The following is a 19,934-nucleotide window of genomic DNA, read 5'->3' as shown; positions in this document are numbered from 1 at the left end:
TGGTAGCTTGTTTTTTTTCTTAGGTTTCCCCCTCCTCATTGTCGATGAAAATAATCCATAACCAATCTGTAAATGAAAATTTGGGTGAGTTTATTCTGAGCTGAAATCTGAGGACCTTTCTTCCTTTGGGAAGCACCGAAGAAGTGGGGTGCACAGAGTGGTTATATACCCCCAAACAGGGTGTTTCACATATGATTGAAATGTCCCTCCCACAATAGTCACAAGATTGCCCTGTCGGCACAACACTTGATGGACACAGCAGGTAGTGGGTCTGCTACCTTGGAGGGCATAGCAGGAGGCAAGTCTGTTGTCTCGAGCTGGGCGGTCACAGGTGAGTGCAGCAGTCAGTTTCTAGCCTAAGGAAAGATGCTTAATCCTTAAGGAGACGCCAACGTTGGGAGGGGGAGGGAAGTTGCACCTTTATCTCAAGGGCCTTTGTTCTTGCCATAGGGAAAATCTAAAGCAGATATACAATGCATGCTCAACGCCTCGGTCAGCCCTTTTGGAAAGACAAGGTCAGGCTGAATTAGGTTTATACCAAATGGCTTCCTCATATTCTCCAATATAGCCTATTGCTTGCCATTTTTATTTGTCATCATTATATTGTACTCACGATATTATTGTGTAAAGCTTACTTTGGTAGCATCATTCTTCTGAAAGATGCCGTAAGTTCATGTAGTCAATTCATCAGGTGTTAATGGAATGTGCTTACATAGGCCCACACTTTGCTGAGAACTATGGTAGCACAAAGGTTGTGATTTGCTCCTTCTCCTGTGGCTCCTTCATCTCATCCTTCCTCACCCTCTGAAGGCAGTCATGCCTATCACCATCCATTCTGTAGTCTCTCGTGGTGCACATACCCATTTCCTCATGCTTTATTGTCAAGGGTTGTGGGCAATAGCTGGACACCGTTTCTTTTTTCTTTTTTTTTTTTTTCTTTTTTCCTTTTTCTCCCCAAAACCCCCCGTACATAGTTGTGTATTTTTAGTTGGGGGTCCTTCTAGTTGTGGCATGTGGGATGCCACCTCAGCATGGCTTGATGAGTGGTGCTGTGTAGGTGCCCAGGATCCGAACTGGTGAAACCTTGGGCCGCCGAAGCAGAGCGTGCGAACTTAACCACTCAGTCATGGGGCCAGCCCTCATGTTTCTTATATCTAATAAGATAGCCCAGTGTTTTCCTGGCAGTCAGTTTGGCTGATTTCTAGGTTCCTGAGTAGTGGAATCCTTATTTCTCCTCTTTGATCCCCCACACCACACAGTGACAGAAGCTAGGAAGCATTCCTAAGTGTCAGGGGAGGAGCAAGTGTGGAAGTGGGGCAGGATGGAAGGGTGCCCAAATGTGCTATGGCATTAATCGGAAAGGACAGTGGAGGACAACCAGAGGTCAGGCCCAGGAGGCAGCCTAACTAGTTAAGAACCTGGGCTTGGAATTCACATCCTATCTCTATCTCTTACTGGCTTTGTGTCTTTTGGCAAGTTGCTTAGCCTCTCTGTGTCTCAGTTTCGTCATCTATAAAATCATCTGAAAGACACTATGGTAGTATCTACTCTCATAGGGTTGTTTGATGATTAAATGAATTAATATTTCCAAAGCACTTTAAACAGTGCCTGACATATGGTCAGCCCTCAATGGCAATTAGCTGTTAGAATTATTATCACTGCAGGCCCAGTGAAACAGAGGCAGGGTCTAGTTGGCAAACCCAGAAGAACAGACTCAGGATAGCCAGAAGTTAGTGATCACAAGCCAAGAGTGAGTGCTGGACTGGCTTACTAAACCACTTGCGGTACAATCACATTCTTTCTCGCTTCTGTGACCTTTCACCGGCTGACCCTCTGCCTACATTAGGGGTCAGCAAACTACTACCTGTAGGCCAAATCCACATCATCACCTGTTGCTGTAAATAATGGCAATGAGAAGAAGAATCAATGGAAAGACAGATAGGCGTCCCCATCAGCCTTTTAACCCACAGTCTCTTAACTCCAGGATCACGATGCCTGTGTCTATAGTTTGCAGCTTTGCCTTGAGGACCTTTATCTGACAAAGATGCTTTGTCTTTCAGTATTTACTAGCAAAACCTTAAGCAAATATCCTTTATTAAACTGGCAACTTCAAAGGCTTGCTGTGAGTGGTCCTTCCCAACTCTGTTTCTCAAGCATAATAAGAAGAAACCAGACTAAGGCCTTGCCTTCAAGGTGAGGAAGAGGGAAATAAGTCTGTCCAGGGAAGACAGGTTAAAGGATTTCTTTCCTCATGACTCCCTCCTGAATACCCTGTTCTGCTCAGCAAGTTCTATAGATATCACCTACTGGTGTGCTGGTGAACCTCTCTGAAAAAAGAAAAAGCCCCAATTTGTAGCCTTTGTCGATGTCTGTGTTATAAATACTCCAACCATAACTGATCACAGGCGGAGTTGGGAAGAGATGTGCATCATCGTAGGCTCATTGGTGCTAGCATGCTCTGTAGTGATAGGTTTGCTTGCCACTGAATCCTTGTGTCAGGATTCTGTGTGCCAGGGAGAGCTCCCAGAATGTGCTGCTAGAAATTGGGCCATATTCTTTAAAGTGGCTAGAGATGAATCTTCCCTCTTGTTTACACTTAATTTGTGCCACTAGGTGGCACTTTAAGGACATTATAGGAAATTGGCTCTACTGGATTTATTTTTAACTTTTTGTTGAAGTCTAATATGCGTATTGAAAAGTGCACATTGAGCGTGCAGCTCAGTGAATTTTCACAAGCTGAACACATGTAATCACTCACATCAAGAAACAAAATATTACTAGTACCCCAGAAAGCCCCTCTTAAGCTATTTTCTAGTTCCTATCCCTTATTCTTAGGGTTACCACTATTCTGATGCCTAATAGCATAGATTAGTTTTACTTGTTTTCTACCTTATATAAGTGGAAGCATGCAGTATATACTCTTGTGTCTGGCTTCTTTTGCTTAAATTCTGTTTGTGTGATTCATCCATGTTGTGTGTAATTGTAGATCATTGCTGTATAATATTCCATTGTATGTGCAACTCTATCACTGTTTTCTACTCTTGATGGACATTTGAGTGGTTTCCAAATTTTAGCAATTATAAATAATGCTGCTATGCATATTCATGTGCAAGTTTTTGAGTAGATGTGTATTTTCATGTCTCTCGGATATTTACCCAGGAGTAGAATTGCTGGGTCATAGAGTTAATATATGTTCAGCTTTAATGGATACTGCCAAACAGTTTTATAAAGTATTTGTACTGATTTATACTCCATCAACACTGTTCCCATTTCAGTTCCACATCTTCATCAATATTGAATTTATTTTATGGCTGGTTCCTAACTCTTAGATAATTTTTGTAGCTCCCTGTCTAGCCAGCTATTTCTAATTGAATTTTTTTGAAGCTCCCTTCCTCTGATGGACACAGCTCATGCAAGCAGGGCCCTGTCAACCCGAAAGGGGGCATTTATCACAGTCTAAGTATGAACTATCAGTAGTTAGAAAAAATGTTAAACACTCTATCACTAATACAGAGCAATGGAACTGGGAAGGGAATTCAAAATTATAAGTGTGGTAAAATATTGGGTTAGGCTAGGACTTAGAGGTGCTTTGAAATTTTTATATACTTTAGGTATTGTTGCCAGGCCTATATATTTCAGGGTCAGGGGACCAGCAAAAGAGGTTTTTCTAAAGGCCTCATAACCAGATGCTTTTGAATGTGATGGTGGTAGGTGCCTATTTTAGTAAAATCTGTTTGGTGTGGCAAGAAGCATGCATGTGGCACCTTTCTTCACCCTTATCCAATGGAGAACATAAGTCTCAAGAGAATCCTGCCATAGATTGCCTTATCTGTGAGCTCCATGTTGTTGACTCTGCAGATGGTGTTACAATATGGCTTTAGGTATGTGATGAAATGAGGGTGGGCCTCAGACTTGACTCAGGTCTCTGTTCTATTATTAGAAATTGGAAATAGAAGAGCAAGACCCTAGTCGTGGTCAAAATATTTGTCTTTTAGACCAAAATACAGTGCTCATAATCTTTTAGTTGTAACAGCAAATCTGTTTCATGGATGTTGTCCATGATCCAGTGGGTTCCAGGAATCCCCAAGGGATTGTGTGTGATTGCTGTATCCAGGGAATAGTTGCCCATTATAGTTACTGATTATTCACTTCTGTCGAAATTGTCCCTGAGCTCTTTTATCGTCATTCCCCTGGGTGTCTCCAGGATTGGATTGGCCTACCATAGGGGGCCACTAGAGACATTCAGTGCAAGCTGACTGAGATGTCTGTGCTGAGGCAGCTATGGAATCTGAAAGTCTGAGCGGGCTTTTATTTTTAAAAATTTCTTCTCTCCAATATTGGTAGCAGTAATATTCAGTGGCACAAATTTGGATGTGGATAGCCTGCTTTATGGGATCTGCTTATAATCTAAATTGGAGTCAGCACTTTCTCAGTCTAGGTTTTCACCATTTGGCAAGAGAGGAAAAGTCCCACGTGTTGAATTGGCTGCTGCTTACAGTAGCAGATCCTATGCCTGGGAAACCAATTGTGATTTTACTCCTAATTATGATTGTAGCTGCCATTATTGAACAGCTACTATGTAATTGTGCTTAGCGCTCTAGACAGATATTTCACTTAATCTTCACAATGCTAGGAGTTAGGCGGATTGTCCCCTTTTGCAGACAAAGAAATTGTGGCTCAGAGAGGTAAGCACATGCCCAGGTTGTACACCAACAAGTGCAAAGCCTGGATTTGAGTGCTGTTCTCTGTGGCTCCGGTTACTGTGGGATGAATTCTTGACTTGTCCAGTGGAACATGAAATGGTGTTGGATTCGTTACTAGCTCATTGCACACACTGATCAGAGGACTTGCTATTTGCTGACATTCAGCATAGGCACCAGGAAAATGGTAGTGAAACAAGATGCAGAGCTTGCCCTCCAGGTGCTTTTGCTTCAGCTCCATTCCTGTCTCTCACAGGTGACTTGGGTCATGGATGTTGGTATTTATTCTTACAGAGAATTCAGTCCTTTGGACTCTCTCTGAGACTGATGTTGCAATGATGGGATTTGCTGTGACCAGTGTGCTGCTGGCTGTTGGTTCTCCATCTTCTATGCCTGTTTGACCACATGGCTTCTTATTGTGTCCTTACCAAGCAGAGATCGGGGTTGGGTGAAAGTTAGGCATCAAATGACATTTAGAATACCAGTAGGATGCTGGAGGTCCCCTAGAGGCTGTAGCAGGATTGTCTGCTCATCCGCCTAGAATTTGGCCACTGCCTTTGTGATTCCCAGTCTTGGGATCTGCCTGGATTCTTGCATAATAAACAAAGCTTGAGTTTCTTTTTCTACTCTATCAGTAGCATGAATGTTACAGGCTTTAAAAAAGTCACCAATTATCCACACTTTAGCAATTAGTTCTGCAATTAGACTTTTTTAAAATGAAATTTATTTTTTTGTTGCAAATTTGACTTTTAAACAAAAGTCTTATTGCTGAAGATTTTGCCCAGCTTCAAATATTTATCTACTTATGGAACCATATTGCATGCACTCCCTATTCCCTCCATGGTAAGTGGACAAGAAAACAGTTAAGAAGCCTGTCAATTTTTGGTGGAGCACCTATGGCCTTTTCCAGACTAGGACCTTGGAGACTTGGTTTTCTCATGTCTTAAATGAAGAGCTTGGACCATCGGTGGTTCCCAATTGGTCTGGGCTGGCTACATAAAAATCACCCAGGGAGCTTGTTAAAATAGAAGTTTCTAACGCTCCACCCCTAGGGCATTCTAATTAGGGAAGTCTAGGGTAGTATCTAAAAGTCTGTACTTTATAAAAATTCCCCAGATAATTCTCTTATGTAGCTATATTTGGGAACCACTGGTCTAGATAGTCTAGAACAAACAGAATTGAGTTGGGAAGAAACTTGTGGTGTGTTTGAAGATTCCGGTAATACTTACGTGCCTGGAGCAGGTTCCATATGGAGAACTAATGCAGTTATGATGCTGAGGTAAATTGGAGTCAGATGATGGAAGAGCTTTAACTGGCTGAGGGATTGTGTTGTGTGCCATAGGCCTTAGAGACTCATTCAAGGGCTTTGAGAAAGTGTTTTGATGAAAAAGTGCTTACAAGATTAGTTCCTCCATGGTGTGCAGGGTGGATTGGACCGGGAAAAAAACTGAAGCCTGGAAAAAGACTCTCTGACATTTTTGCTGTGGCCCTGGTGGGAGCTGTGATGAGCATCTGGACTCAGATGGGAGCTGTGGAGTCTTTGTAAAGCCAGCCTGCCTGGGTGGAACTGGAATCTGAAACATGTTGTTTTTAAGCTACTTTAAAAAAATCCGTAATTTATCAGTGTTGTTTTCATCTGCTTTAACTATTATAATGAATGATTTTTATTGTATTTGTGTCCGGGAGGTTTTAAAAGGAGCCCAGTAAATAAATTCATGCAGAGAAGTAGTTGGCAACAGCAACTGCTACTGCAGGGACCCTTTTTTCACCCTACTAGACCCCAAATTCCAGACATAGTAGAGTGTTTTTCTTAGAGGCCTAAAATAGCTAACATTTGTTATCTCGTACTTTGTGTGGGTTAGAGATTCAGGAGCAAACCAATCTGGGTGGTTCTGGCTCAGGCTCTGTCATTAGGCCACAGTCAAGATGTCTGTCAGGGCTGCGGTCATCTGAATGCTCAACTGTGGCTGGAGGATCCACTTCTAAGATGGCTCCCCTACATGGCTGTTGGCAGGAGGCCTCACTTCCTTGTTACATGGGCCCCTTGTTGGGGGACCTTGAGTGTCCTCACAGCATAGCAGCTGGCTTCCACCAGAACAAGTGATCCAAGAGAGAGAGACCGAGGAGGAGCATACCAGAGTGCTTTAACTCCCTTCTTCTGGGAGTACCTTGCCTGGCATCTCAGGTCCAGTTCCCTAGAAGCAGAACCTGAGATGAGGATTCTTGGAAAGTGACACATCAGATGTACGAAATAAATATCTGTATAATTGAATAAGTAAATGAACCCTTCTTCTGGTGAAGAGTCGAAATGCTTAGCCTCCCTAGGCCTGTGTCTATTTCTGGGGAGCCAGCTGGCAGGGACCATATTGTCCCATCAACCATGGGAATAGGCAAAGCCCCAGCACAGTTCTCCACATGCTGAGTGGTAGCACCTTCCAAATCTATGTGACCTATCCAGACTTTTCGTTGCAAAGTTAGAGTGAAAATATATTTCTCATTTGTGGATAGGGGAGTATTAATATTTTATATATATATATATATATATTTTTATTGAGTTAATGATAGGTTACAATCTTGTGAAATTTCAGTAGTACATTATTGTTTGTCAGTCGTGTTGTAGGTGCACCACTTCTCCCTTTGTGCCCACCCTCCACCCCGCCTTTCCCCTGGTAGCCACTAATCTGTTCTCTTGTCTATGTTTTTAAATTCCTCATATGAGTGAAGTCATACAGAGATTGTCTTTCTCTAATTGGCTTATTTCACTTAGCATAATTCCCTCAAGGTCCATCCATGTTGTTGCAAATGGGACGATTTGATCCTTTTTTATGACTGAGTAGTATTCCATTGTATATATATACCACATCTTCTTTATCCAATCATCTGTTGATGGGCACTTAGGTTGCTTCCATGTCTTGGCTATTGTAAATAATGCTGCAATAAACATTGGGGTGCATGGGACTTTTGGAATTGCTGACTTCAAGCTCTTTGGGTAGATACCCAGTAGTGGGATAGCTGGGTCATATGGTAGTTCTATTTTTAATTTTTTGAGGAATCTCCATACTGTTTTCCATAGTGGCTGCACCAGTTTGCATTCCCACTAGCAGTGTATGAGGGTTCCTTTTTCTCCACAACCTCTCCAACATTTGTTACTATTAGTTTTAGATATTTTTGTCATTCTAATGGGTGTAAGGTGATATCTTAGTGTAGTTTTGATTTGCATTTCCCTGATGATCAGCGATGATGAACATCTTTTCATGTGCCTATTGGCCATCCATATATCTTCTTTGGAGAAATGTCTGTTCATGTCTCCAGCCCATTTTTTAATCAGGTTGTTTGATTTTTTGTTGTTGAGTTGTGTGAGTTCTTTATATATTATGGATATTAAGCCTTTGTCAGATATATGACTTGCAAATATTTTTTCCCAGTTAGTGGGTTGTTTTTTTTGTTTCAATCCTGTTTTCATTTGCCTTGAAGAAGCTCTTTAGTCTGATGAAGTCCCATTTGTTTATTCTTTCTATTGTTTCCCTTCTCTGAGAAGACATGGTGTCTGAAAAGATCCTTTTAATACTGATGTCAAAGAGTGTACTGCCTACGTTTTCTTCCAGAAGCCTTATGGTTTCAGGTGTCACCTTTAGGTCTTTGATCCATTTTGAGTTTATTTTGGTGAATGGTGAGAAAGAATGGTCAATTTTCATTGTTTTACATATGGCTTTCCAGTTTTCCCAGCACCATTTGTTGAAAAGACTTTCTTTTCTCCATCGTATGCCCTCAGCTCCTTTGTCAAAGATAAGCTGTCCATAGATGTGTGGTTTTATTTCTGGACTTTGAATTCTGTTCCATTGATCTGTGCACCTGTTTTTGTACCAGTACCATGCTGTTTTGATTACTGTAGCTTTGTAGTATGTTTTGAAGTCAGGGATTGTGATGCCTCCCGTTTTGTTCTTTTTTCTCAGGATTGCTTTAGCAATTCGGGGTCTTTTGTTGCCCCATATGAATTTTAGGATTCTTTGTTCTAATTCTGTAAAGAATGTCATTGGGATTCTGATTGGGATAGCGTTGAATCTGTAGATTGCTTTAGGTAGAACGGACATTTTAACTATGTTTATTCTTCCAATCCATGTACATGGAATGTCTTTCCATCTCCTTATGTCATCATCCAATTCTCTCAGAAAGGCCTTGTAATTTTCATTGTATAGGTCTTTCACTTCCTTAGTTAAATTCACCCCAAGATATTTTATTCTTTTTGTAGCGTTTGTGAATGGTATTGTGTTCTTGAGTTCTTTTTCTGTTAGTTCATTATTAGAATATAGAAATGCTACTGATTTATGTAAATTAATCTCATACCCTGCAACTTTGCTGTAGTTATTGATTACTTCTAAGAGTTTTCCAATGGATTCTTTGGGGTTTTCTATATATAAGATCATGTCATCTGCAAACAGCAAGAGTTTCACTTCTTCCCTCCCTATTTGGATTCCTCTTATTCCTTTTTCTTGCCTGATTGCTCTGGCCAGGACCTCCAGTACTATGTTAAATAAGAGTGGCGATAGAGGGCATCCTTGTCTCGGTGCTGGTTTCAGGGGGATGGCGCTCAGTTTTTGCCCATTGAGTATGATGTTGGCTGTGGGTTTGTCATATATGGGCTTTATTATGTTGACATAGTTCCCTTCTATGCCCATTTTGTTCAGAGTTTTTGTCATAAATCACTGTTGAATCTTATCAAATGCCTTCTCTGCATCTATTGAGATGATCATGTGGTTTTTATTCCTCAGTTTGTTGATTTGGTGTATCACGTTGATTGATTTGCGGATGTTGAACCATCCCTGTATCCCTGGTATGAATCCCACTTGATTATGATGTATGATCCTTTTGATGAATTGCTGAATTCTGGTTGCCAGAATTGTGTTTAGAATTTTTGCATCGATGTTCATCAGCAATATTGGCCTGTAGTTCTCTTTTTCCTGCTGTCCTTGTCAGGCTTTGCTATCAGCGTGATGTTGGCCTCGTAGAATGTGTTAGGAAGTGTTCCATCCTCCCTAATTTTTTGGAAGAGTTTGAAAAGGATAGGTATTAAATCCTCTCTGAAAGTTTGGTAGAATTCCCCAGGAAAGCCATCTGGTCCTGGGGTTTTATTCTTTGGGATGTTTTTGATTGCTGTTTCATCTCTTTCCTTGTGATTGGTCTGTTCAAATTGTTTGCTTCTTGAGTGAGCTTTGGGAGATTGTAGGAGTCCAAGAATTTATCCATTTCCTCTAGGTTATCCATTTTGTTGGCATATAATTTTTTGTAGTATTCTCTTATAATCTGTTGTATTTCTGCAGAGTGTGTTGTTATTTCTCCTCTTTCATTTCTGATTTTGTTTATTTGAGCTTTCTCCCTTTTGTTCTTTGTAAGTCTGGCTAGTGGTTTGTCAATTTTATTTATCTTCTCAAAGAACCAGCTCTTTGTTTCATTGATCCTTTCTACCACCTTTTTCGTTTCAATAGCATTTATTTCTGCTCTGATTTTTATTATTTCTCTCCTGCTGATTTCAGGCTTTGTTTGCTCTTCTTTCTCTAATTTGGTTAGGTGTAGTTTAAGATTGCTTATTTGGGATTTTTCTTGTTTGTTAAGATGTGTCTGTATTGCGATGAATTTTCCTCTTAATACAGCTTTTGCTGTATCCCGTATGAGTCGGTATGGCATGTTATCCTTTTCATTTGTCTCCAGGTATTTTTTTGTTTCTTCTTTAATTTCTTCAATGATCTATTGCTTGTTCAGTAGCATATTGTTTACTCTCCACATCCTTGTGCCTTTCTCAGCTTTTTTCTTGTAATTAATTTCTAGTCTTATAGCATTATGATTGGAGAAGATGCTTGTTATTATTTCAATTTTTTTAAATTTGTAGAGGCTTGCCTTGTTTCCCAACATGTGGTCTATCCTTGAGAATGTTCCATGTGCACTTGAGAAGAATGTGTATTCTGCTTTTTTAGGATGAAGTGATCTATATATGTCTATTAAGTCCAATTGTTTTAGTTTTTCGTTTAGCTCCACTATTTCCTTGTTGATTTTCTGTCTGGATGATCTGTCCATTGATGTGAGTAGGGTGTTGAGGTCCCCTACTGTTATTGTGTTATTTTTAACATCTTCCTTTAGGTCTGTTAATAGTTGCTTTATGAACTTTGGTGCTCCTGTGTTGGGTGCATAGATATTTATAAGCGTTATTTCTTCTTGATGCAGTGTCCCTTTGATCATTATATATTGTCCCTATGTGTCTCTCTTTACCTGCCTTATTTTGAAATCCATTTTGTCTAATATAAGTACTGAAACACCTGCTTTCTTTTGCTTGCTATTAGCTTGAAGTATTGTCTTCCACCCCTTCACTCTGAGCCTGTGTTTGTCCTTGGGGCTGAGGTGTGTTTCCTGGAGGCAACAAATTGTTGGATCTTGTTCTTTAATCCATATTGCCACTCTGTGTCTTTTTATTGGAGAGTTCAATCTGTTTACATTGAGGGTGATTATTGATACATGTGGGCTTAATGCTGTCATTCTGTCGCTCGTTATCTGGTTTTCCTATGTTTCTCTTCCTGTGTGTTTTAGCCTACCCATTGACTTCTGCAATTTTTTGTGCTGGGTTTCTTAGATTTTTCCTTATTTATGTTTTGTGGCTTTGTTCTGTTTTTTTAGTTTAGTGGCTACCCTGAAATTTGTATTTAGAGTCTCATGTATAATATAGTCTATTCTCTGGTGGTCTCTTACTTACTTGGCCTAGATTGATTAAGTCCCTTTGCTCTTCCCTTCCTAAATTATTATTTTCATCTCTTATTCCAACTCGTGTTATGAGTTTGTAGTCAGAGTGATGAGATCATCTTTACTTTAGTGGTTTCCTTACCTTTATCCTAATGCTATAGTTGAATATTTGCTATCCTATTCTGGTTCTATCTATCTGTCTCCCTACTCCATGGTTTGTGGCCCCTTTCTCCCTTTTTTTCTTTTTTCAGGTATGAGAGCCTTCTTGAGGATTTCTTATAGTGGAGGACTTTTGGTTACAAATTCCCTAAACTTTTGTTTGTCTGAAAAAGATTTAATTTCTCCCTCATATCTGAAGGATATTTTTGCTGGATAGAGTATTCTTGGCTGAAGATTTTTATCCTTTAAAGTTTTGAATATGTCACTCCATTCTCTCCTGGCTTATAAAGTTTCTGTAGAGAAATCCGCTGAAAGTCTGATAGGAGTTCCTTTGTAGGTTATTTTCTTCTGTCTTGCTGCCCTGAGTATTCTTTCTTTGTCTTTCATTTTTGCCATTTTTACTATTATGTGCCTTGCAGTAGGTCTTTTTACATTGACAAATCTAGGAGATCTGAAAGCTTCCTCCACACACATTTCTCCCTCAATCCCTAGATTTGGGAAGTTCTCTTCTATAATTTCCTTAAGCACACTTTCTGCTCCATTTTCCTTTTCCACGTTCTCAGGAATTCCTATGATCCTTAAATTTGTTCTCCTCATTGAATCTGCTATCTCTCTGATACTTTCCTCATTCCTTTTAATCCTTAGTTCTCTTTCTTCCTCTGTCTGGAGTCATTCAGCCTGTCTATCTTCGATTATGCTAATTTTCTCCTCTATGTTGTCTACATGGGCATTCAGGGAATCTGTATTCTTTTTTATCTGATCCATCATATTTTCATCTCTAGTATTTCTGTTTGATTCTTCTTTATAATTTCAGTCTCTTTTGTGAAGTAACTCCGGAACTCATTGACTTGTTTCCCTATCTTTCCCTCTACCTCATTGAGTTTTTTGATGATAGCTACTCTGAACTCATTTTCACTTAGTTTACCTATTTCCAAGTCCTCAGGACTTAATTCTGTGTTTTTATTGTTTTCCTTCTGGTCTGGAGCTTTTATAAATTGCTGGATGGTAGAGAAGCGGTTTTTGCGCATGATGGTTGTATTCGGTTGCAGTTACAGCCTGTCGCCACTAGATGGGGGTCGAGAGCCGCGTGTTCTGAGCTCTCTGCCTTCGGGCAAGATGGTGGCGCCCAGTGTGGTTTGCAGGGAGGAGGGCCGGTTTCTCTCACGTGCCGATCTGGATTCTGATCAGCTCCTGTTCTGTGGTCTCCTGGGGCCCTGGTGTGATGGTGTCCCCATGCACAGAAGCTTTCCCCCGTCAGCGGGTTTCCACTGCACTGGTGGTGGGAGTCCTGGACGATCACTCGGTGGCACGGCCCCTCCCCTGCTCCTTCCCTCACCCGCCACAGTGATCCCAGTCTCTAGGGGAGGGAGCGAAGTTCTCTCTTACCCTGTTCCAAGCTCCTCCGAGGCTGGCTGCAGCGTCTCCGTCCTCTGTGGTTTTGTTTCTGTAGTTCTCTGACGGTCTGGCATTAGGATTATTGGCTGAAATTCAGTTTTTCCAATCCTTTGTTGTAGTTTGGAGGGGAGAGAGTCCCGCGTCAGCTCACCCCGCCATTTTGCTACACCCCTCTCCGAGATATATGTTTTTTAAAGGAACGTTAGCTTGAGTTTTAATGAGATCTTGGCTAAAAGTATTTTCCTGGCTTGCCACATCTTGGCTGGGTACATGTTGTTACGCATGGAGCCATGAGGGAAGGACTGCCATTTGCAATTTAATTGTAATCCAAGTATTTGTTTCTTTCATGAGATTCAGGTGTTGGATTTCAGTTCAGACAACCAGAACTTTTGGACAAGGGTATATTGTCCATATATTGATACCGAGTTGTTTCTCCCTTTCTCTAACACACAAAGGAAAAAGGGAGCCGCTCAGGCACCCCTGTTTTTATGGGTTATCATTCTCCCAAAATTGTTAACTTAGAAAAGTCTGAAGAAATAGCAAAAAAATCTCCCTGGTTTGTTGTGCTTTCCAGCTGCTAAATCTAATGGAAGCCTCATACTATTTTGATGAAGGAAAGTGAGATAGTTTATTGGGAAGAGGGACTTTTACATGTCTAAATCTCATCTGTAGGTTTGTTTTTTTTTTTTTTTTACCACAAAGGTAGTTTTTTTCTTCCATCTCTTTTCCTGGGATAATTTCTGGCTCTGGTGAGGCTCTGCCTTTCCAGGACCTTCCTGATTCCAGTGTTCCAGGCCCCTCATGAGACTCACCTCTCTGAATGTTCAATAGATAGATCCATTTAGAATCAGTCATACAGCAGTATGAAGGGGTGGGGAGGTCTTCACTTTCCTTCTAAGGAGATTGATGGTTACATTCAGCCTGATAGAACACAGAGGAGTTGTTTGTCACTAGTCATAGAGCTAGAAACCCAGGCCCTTGGATACAATTTCAGGAAGGCAAATTTGTAAATGGAAAACAATTTTCAGACACGTCTCCGAATTGCTCCCTCATCCTTCCCAACCCCTCCCCCATTGTGGTTTTTTGTTTTTGTTTTTTGTTAGAAATGTTTAAAACGGAGACAGTGACAAAGACAGCTGTCCCACTTTTGCTGTGCTCAGAATCCTCATTTTTGTTGAAAAGAGGATCCAATTTATCACTTCCCTCAGTATTTCCACAAGAAGAAGACTTCATTTATCTCCCCAGGAAAGGGAGCATCAGGGCAAATGCTTCTCTGTCTGCCTGATGATAGAGGGGAACTGACCAATTGAGAGGCATAGCTTGATGAGCAGTGTGTAGGTCCATGCCTGGGATTGGAATCTCTGAATCCTAGGCCACCAAAGTGCAGTGCACGAACTTAACCACTATGCCACCAGGCTGGCCCCGTTAGTGTTTTTCATTGTGGTCGTTGTTTTAGTGCTCTGGTTAAAAAAATTTTTTTCATTTGGGAAAGATTGGCTCTGAGCTAATATCCACTGCCAATCCTCCTCTTTTTGCTGAGGAAGAGTGGCCCTGAGCTAAGATCTGTGCCTGTCTTCCTCTACTTTATATGTGGGACACCTACCAGAGCATGGCTTCATGAGTGGTGCGTAGGTCTGCGCCCGGGATCCGAGCTGGTGAAGCCCAGGCTGCCAAAGCAGAGCACACAAACTTAACCACTATGCAACCAGGCCAGCCCCTGCTCTGGTTAACCCTGGTTTTCCAATTAGCCTTGTTATTTTTACTTTGAGCTTGTAAAGCATTAGTTTTTAGCAATACATATGTTCAATTATAGAAGTCATTCCCGTGACTCTTTTCCTACGGTTGAACAAGGCTAGAAGGAGGGATGGGAGGAAATAGTGGGCTCTACAGAAGGTTTTTCCCAAGGATCAGCAGACCTAGCCATGCTTGGCTGCCATTTGGTCTAAATCAGTTTTCCCTTAGTGACTATTTTCTTAAGTGCTCTTCATGGTATATTTAGGTGGTTGTGTTTGTGCATTTTTCCTCTCTGTGATCTTTTGCTACAGCCTGAACAAGCATCCGAGGCCGAGTTACACCCCCAGCTGAACAGAGCCCCCTCCCAAGCTGCAGAAAGTAGTCCAACAAAGAAGGTAAGGCCAGTGTGAGGGTGCGACATTGTGATGGCATCGTGAGCCTCTTTCCTGGGCTTCTTGCCTCTGTTAGGAAATCTACCGTTTTTTTTTTTTTAGGAATCTGAATTTTATTCTGAAACAATGGATAGCCATTGAAGGGTTTAAGTAGGGGAGTAATATGGTATTTGCATTATTTTTTTGAGCTAACATCTGTTGCGATCTTTCTCTTTTTGCTTGAGGAAGATTGTCCCTGAGCTAACATCTGTGCCAGTCATCTTCTATTTTGCATGTGGGACACTGCCACAGCGTGGCTTGATGAGAGGTATATAGGTCTGTGCCTGGGATCCGAACCCCTGAACCCCAGGCCACCAAAGTGGAGTGTGTGAACTTAACTGCTACACCATTGGGCAGCCCTGCAAGTCTACCCTTTTAAGGTTTTCATGTCCTGACATGAATGTTAATAGTTGAGATTTCCTAGAATTTGGGTTCTTTGTGAAGATTAGGGTCTTGATGATTCCTGGGCTTGACCTTGATGTCACTGACAGTTTGTACTTCTTTCTTCAACTTCCTAGCTAAATATGGTGGCCTTGCTTTTGGCAAGTTGAGGAGGCGTTCTAGGGAGGGACAGATGCTGTCAGCAGAACCTTGCATGCTGCTAATGTCCTAGGAGTGCCTCATGGGGGTGGGGAAGTCTCCCCTTCTTTTTGTGCCGTGGTCTCCTCTTGCATCCTGGCGTCCTTTCTGTAGCCCAGCCATGTCACTGAGTCACGGGTCATTTGTTCAGTAAGCACCACTCAGTCATCATGCTCTCCTTTCATCTTCTCACTCTCTTCTTGTCCTTCCCCATTTTCTCAGGCCCTTGTACCTTCAAAGATAGTGGGCTCTGGGCTCAGGAGCACAGGTGAGGCAGGGGCCTCCAAGGAAGCAGGCCAGCTGTCTCCTTCCAGGCAGCACTGTTGCTCTTGAGCTTGACTTGGTGTAGGAATTGGGGGTAGGGGAATGATGAGCATATGACTAACACCTTTACAAATTTGAAAACGTATGTTCCATAAAGCCCCAAAGGGAGGCAAGAGCCAGTTTTGTCTTCAATTAGAAAAGGCCCTGGGGTATGAGATGCGCACAGAATTTAAAAAAAGGAAGGCAGGCAGGGAGGGCAGGTGGGCCACTACACTGATTCCTGTGTCCTTCCAGGTGACAAAAAGAGGTAATAGTCTGCAAGCATGAAAAAAGAAAAAGAAAGAAAGAAAGGCCACTGGAATCTGATGCCCGTGTCCCACCAGTTCTTGCCAAGACTTGAATCAGCCACATCTCCTTGGGTGTGGAGTTTGAATAGAGCACACACCTGACATTGGGGGCGGGCCTAGAGGAACATGGGGCATTGGCGTCTAGGGGGGAGCATTTAATTTTTTAACTTTTTGGGTTTTTTTGTTTTGTTTTTAATTCACAGGACTTACCATATTCTCAGCCCCCATCAAAGCCCATCCGTAGGAAATTCCGACCTGAAAATCAAGCTACAGAAAACCAAGAGCCTTCTACCACTGTAGGCGGGCCAGCTTCTGTAGCAGCCGCGAAACCCCATCCAACAGTCCAAAAGTAAGTAGAGCAGATAAATGAGAGCAAGGTCAGAATCTTCCTTATAAATCTGTGTGTCTATGTAAATGGAAATAACGTTTACATTTACACTCACTCCCATAGAAGGGTGTGATTTTGTGCTTGTAGTCTGACCTTCCTCATCTCGATGATTGGATTAGTCTTCCAGTCACAGAGAGAGGCTTTCTAAGCTGTAGGATTTAACCTGGCCCAAGGGGCAGGCGAGTCCCAGGCTGGGGTGTGTTTCAGTTTGGTTTGATTTCCTTCCCTTCCTCCCTCCTCTTCCACTCCTTCCTATTCTCTTCCTTATGCTGGCCTCCATTTTCCTAGGAAGAAGACATTTTTTTTCCTTCTTTGCCTGCCTAGTCTCATGTTCCTCTGGGGCAAATGGCCCTAGTTTCATGACCCTCAGACCCAACTTTCAGTAGATATGGTGTGTGATTTCTTTTTAATCCCTGTAAAGAGTTTCTGTTGTCAATTGTATCAGCACAGAATGGTCACATGTGGAGCCTCCAAGATATCTAACTAACTGTTAACAGACATTGGAAGGGAGGATGTGGACAGCTTTGGACATGGCCAAGGACCAAGACAACAGTGTTATGGACAGACCATCCTTCTCCAGAAGGCTTTGGCTCTAAGAAGAGCTGTCACTTGCCTCAGTTTCCCTGTAGTGAAATTGAGCAAGATGTCGAGGGCAGAAACCTGCTGCCATGCGTGACTTCAAGTGAGCCCAACTGGTCACTAATGTAAATGTTAAAGATGTGTCATGACGCTGCTCTAGGGGCCTTGCAGATCTCAGGGGCTGCTGCGGATTGTCTCCTGCCTACACTGTTATGGAAAGAACAACTTGCCCTTGAATCCCAAGCCCCATTCTGAATCTGGGCAGCACTCTTCTTCAGATGATGGTTTTTGTTTTTGTTTTTCGAAGTGGATAGTTCCCCGGTGGTATCAGTGCATAAAGGAAGTATATTTTGTCCTTAACGGTCACTGAGAACCTTGACCATCTTCCAGCCACCCTCAAGCCTAGGGGATGGATCCCTATCAAGGACAAAGATGACTGAATTTTCTTACATGTTCTACGCAGCTTTTCACTTCAATCTCCACTTCACATTAATGCTAGTCAGTCAGTGGTGCCTATAACATCCTCCAAAGTGTGTGGCAGGGCAGGTAGTGGAGTTCACACAAAGATCCCTTTCGTTTTCTTTTCTTCACTTGTTTTTTCTTAAACAGGTTTATTGAGATATAATTAACCTAGCATATAATTCACCCTTTTAAGTGTACAGTTCAGTAGTTTTTAGTATATTCACAAAGTTTGTGCAACCATCACCACAATCTAATTTTAGAACATTTTCATCACTCCAAAAAGAAATTCTGTGCCCATTAACAGTCACTTTCCATTCTCCTCTCTCCCAAGTCCCAGACAACCACTAATCTACTTTTTGTCTTTCTAGATTTGCCTATTCTGGCCATTTCATTTAAATAGAATCATACAACATGTGATCTTTTGTGATTGGCTTCTTTCATTTAGCATGTTTTCAAGGTTCATCCATGTTGTAGCATGAATCAGAACTTAATTCTTTTTTATTGCTGAATAATGTCCCATTGTATGGATATACTGCATTTTGTTCATCCATTCATCAATTGATGGACCTTTTACGTTGTTTCCATTTTTCAGCTATTAAGAATAATGCTGCTGTACTGTTTGTATACAAGTTTTTGTTTGGACTTATGTTTTCATTTGTCTTGAGTATATACCTAGAAGTGGAATTGCTGGGTCATATGGTAAGTCTATATTTAATATTTTGAGGACCTGCCAAACTCTTTTCCTTAGTGGTTGCAGCATTTTACAGTGCTGCCAGTAATGTATGAGGGTTCCAATTTCTCCTCTTCCTTGCCAACACTTATTTTTTTTATAGCCTTTCTAGTGGATGTGAAGTGGTATCTCATTGTGGTTTTGATTTGCATTTCACTAATGATGAATGATGTTGAACATCTTTTCATGTGCTTATTTGCCATTTGTATATCTTCTTTGGAGAAATGTCTACTCAGATCCTTTGCACAATTTTACTTGGATTATTTTTTTGTTTTTGAGTTATGAGTTTTTTAATGTATTCTGATAGAAGCCCTGTGTCAGATATATGATTTGCAAATATTTTCTCCCATTCTGTAGGTTGTCTTTTCACTTTCTTGGTGGTATTATTTGTAGCACAAATAATAAGTTTTTAGTTTTGATGAAGTCCAATTTATCTATTTCTTTTTCTTTCGTCACTTTTGCTTTTGGTGTCATCTCTAGGAAACCATTGCCTAACCCAAGTTCATGAAGATTTATTCCTGTGTTTGCTTCTAAAAGTTTTATGGTTTTAGGTCTTACATTGAAGCCCATGCTCAGTTTTGAGTTCATTTTTGTGTATAGTATGGGGAAGGGATCCAACTTCCTTCTTTGAGTATGGATATCCAGTTGTCCCAGCACCATTTGTTGAAAGGAGATGCTTTTATCTGCCTGTTCAGTGACTGTCCCTTACCATGATGCTCTCTCACTAGTTAGGTGACCACATGGTGTCAGGTTGAGAGGCTAGCGCCCATCAGCAAGACTTAATAGTGCTATAAATGGCAGGGATCTAAGCTTTGTGGTTGGAGAACTTCATAAAACTTATTTCAGTTCCAAGACCAGTTTATTTTGGAGTGAAAAAAAGCAACTTAGCATTCATAATTTTTTAAGCCCTGGAGAGAGAGACAGCCAGACACATGATGGTTAGTATGTATAGTCCTTTCTCAACCAGGGTTCTGGAAAGAATGAAGCTCTGATGCCCTTAAGACATCCATTGTCTGTAGTTAGTTAACCTCTCTCCTGCATCTAGAGTGGTCTTTACTGTGTATCATCTTTGGGAAAACTAAGAAAAGAGTCACAAATCATTTTCTTAATTCTCTAACAGAACACTGGGTAAGAAAGGCTAAAAAAATAGACTAGTTGCAAAATGGTCATCAGCTCTTTGGAAAATGAACATGAGAACTGATCTATCAAAAGAAACAAATTCTCCTTCAGATATTATTATTGTCTACTCCATTCAGGGCAAAGGAACTAAGGAAGTGTTCTCTCCAAGTGAGCTGCTGAGTCCAGGTTATAAGTAATAAACAGCTCTAAGGTTGTGTCATCAACAGTGAGCTTCCCATGAGGACAAAAGTGGGTTTTTCTTAGAAATAATTTGGCTTAGTTGGTTTTTCCCCATAGCTTGTGTATCTGCTAAGGATGGAC

The 19,934-nt window shown here is 41.3% G+C and overlaps 1 protein-coding gene across 8 annotated transcripts in view; it reads left to right on the top strand.

Annotated features, from left to right (window-relative positions):
• REPS2 (RALBP1 associated Eps domain containing 2) overlaps positions 1-19,934 on the top strand; it is a 192,497-nt gene that overhangs the window by 148,496 nt on the left and 24,067 nt on the right. For 6 of the 8 annotated variants that reach the window (XM_046673865.1, XM_046673858.1, XM_046673862.1 and 3 more), the window contains 2 exons: positions 15,026-15,109; positions 16,539-16,684. In XM_046673865.1, coding sequence (XP_046529821.1) covers positions 15,026-15,109; positions 16,539-16,684 — 230 coding nt within the window. The remainder of the gene's footprint in view (positions 1-15,025; positions 15,110-16,538; positions 16,685-19,934) is intronic. The other 2 variants (XM_046673864.1, XM_046673860.1) reach the window with 1 other exon arrangement.

The sequence above is a fragment of the Equus quagga genome, chromosome 10 (genome assembly GCF_021613505.1).
Source record: "Equus quagga isolate Etosha38 chromosome 10, UCLA_HA_Equagga_1.0, whole genome shotgun sequence".
Taxonomy (NCBI): domain Eukaryota; kingdom Metazoa; phylum Chordata; class Mammalia; order Perissodactyla; family Equidae; genus Equus; species Equus quagga.
This window is presented reverse-complemented; position numbering and strand designations above follow the sequence as displayed.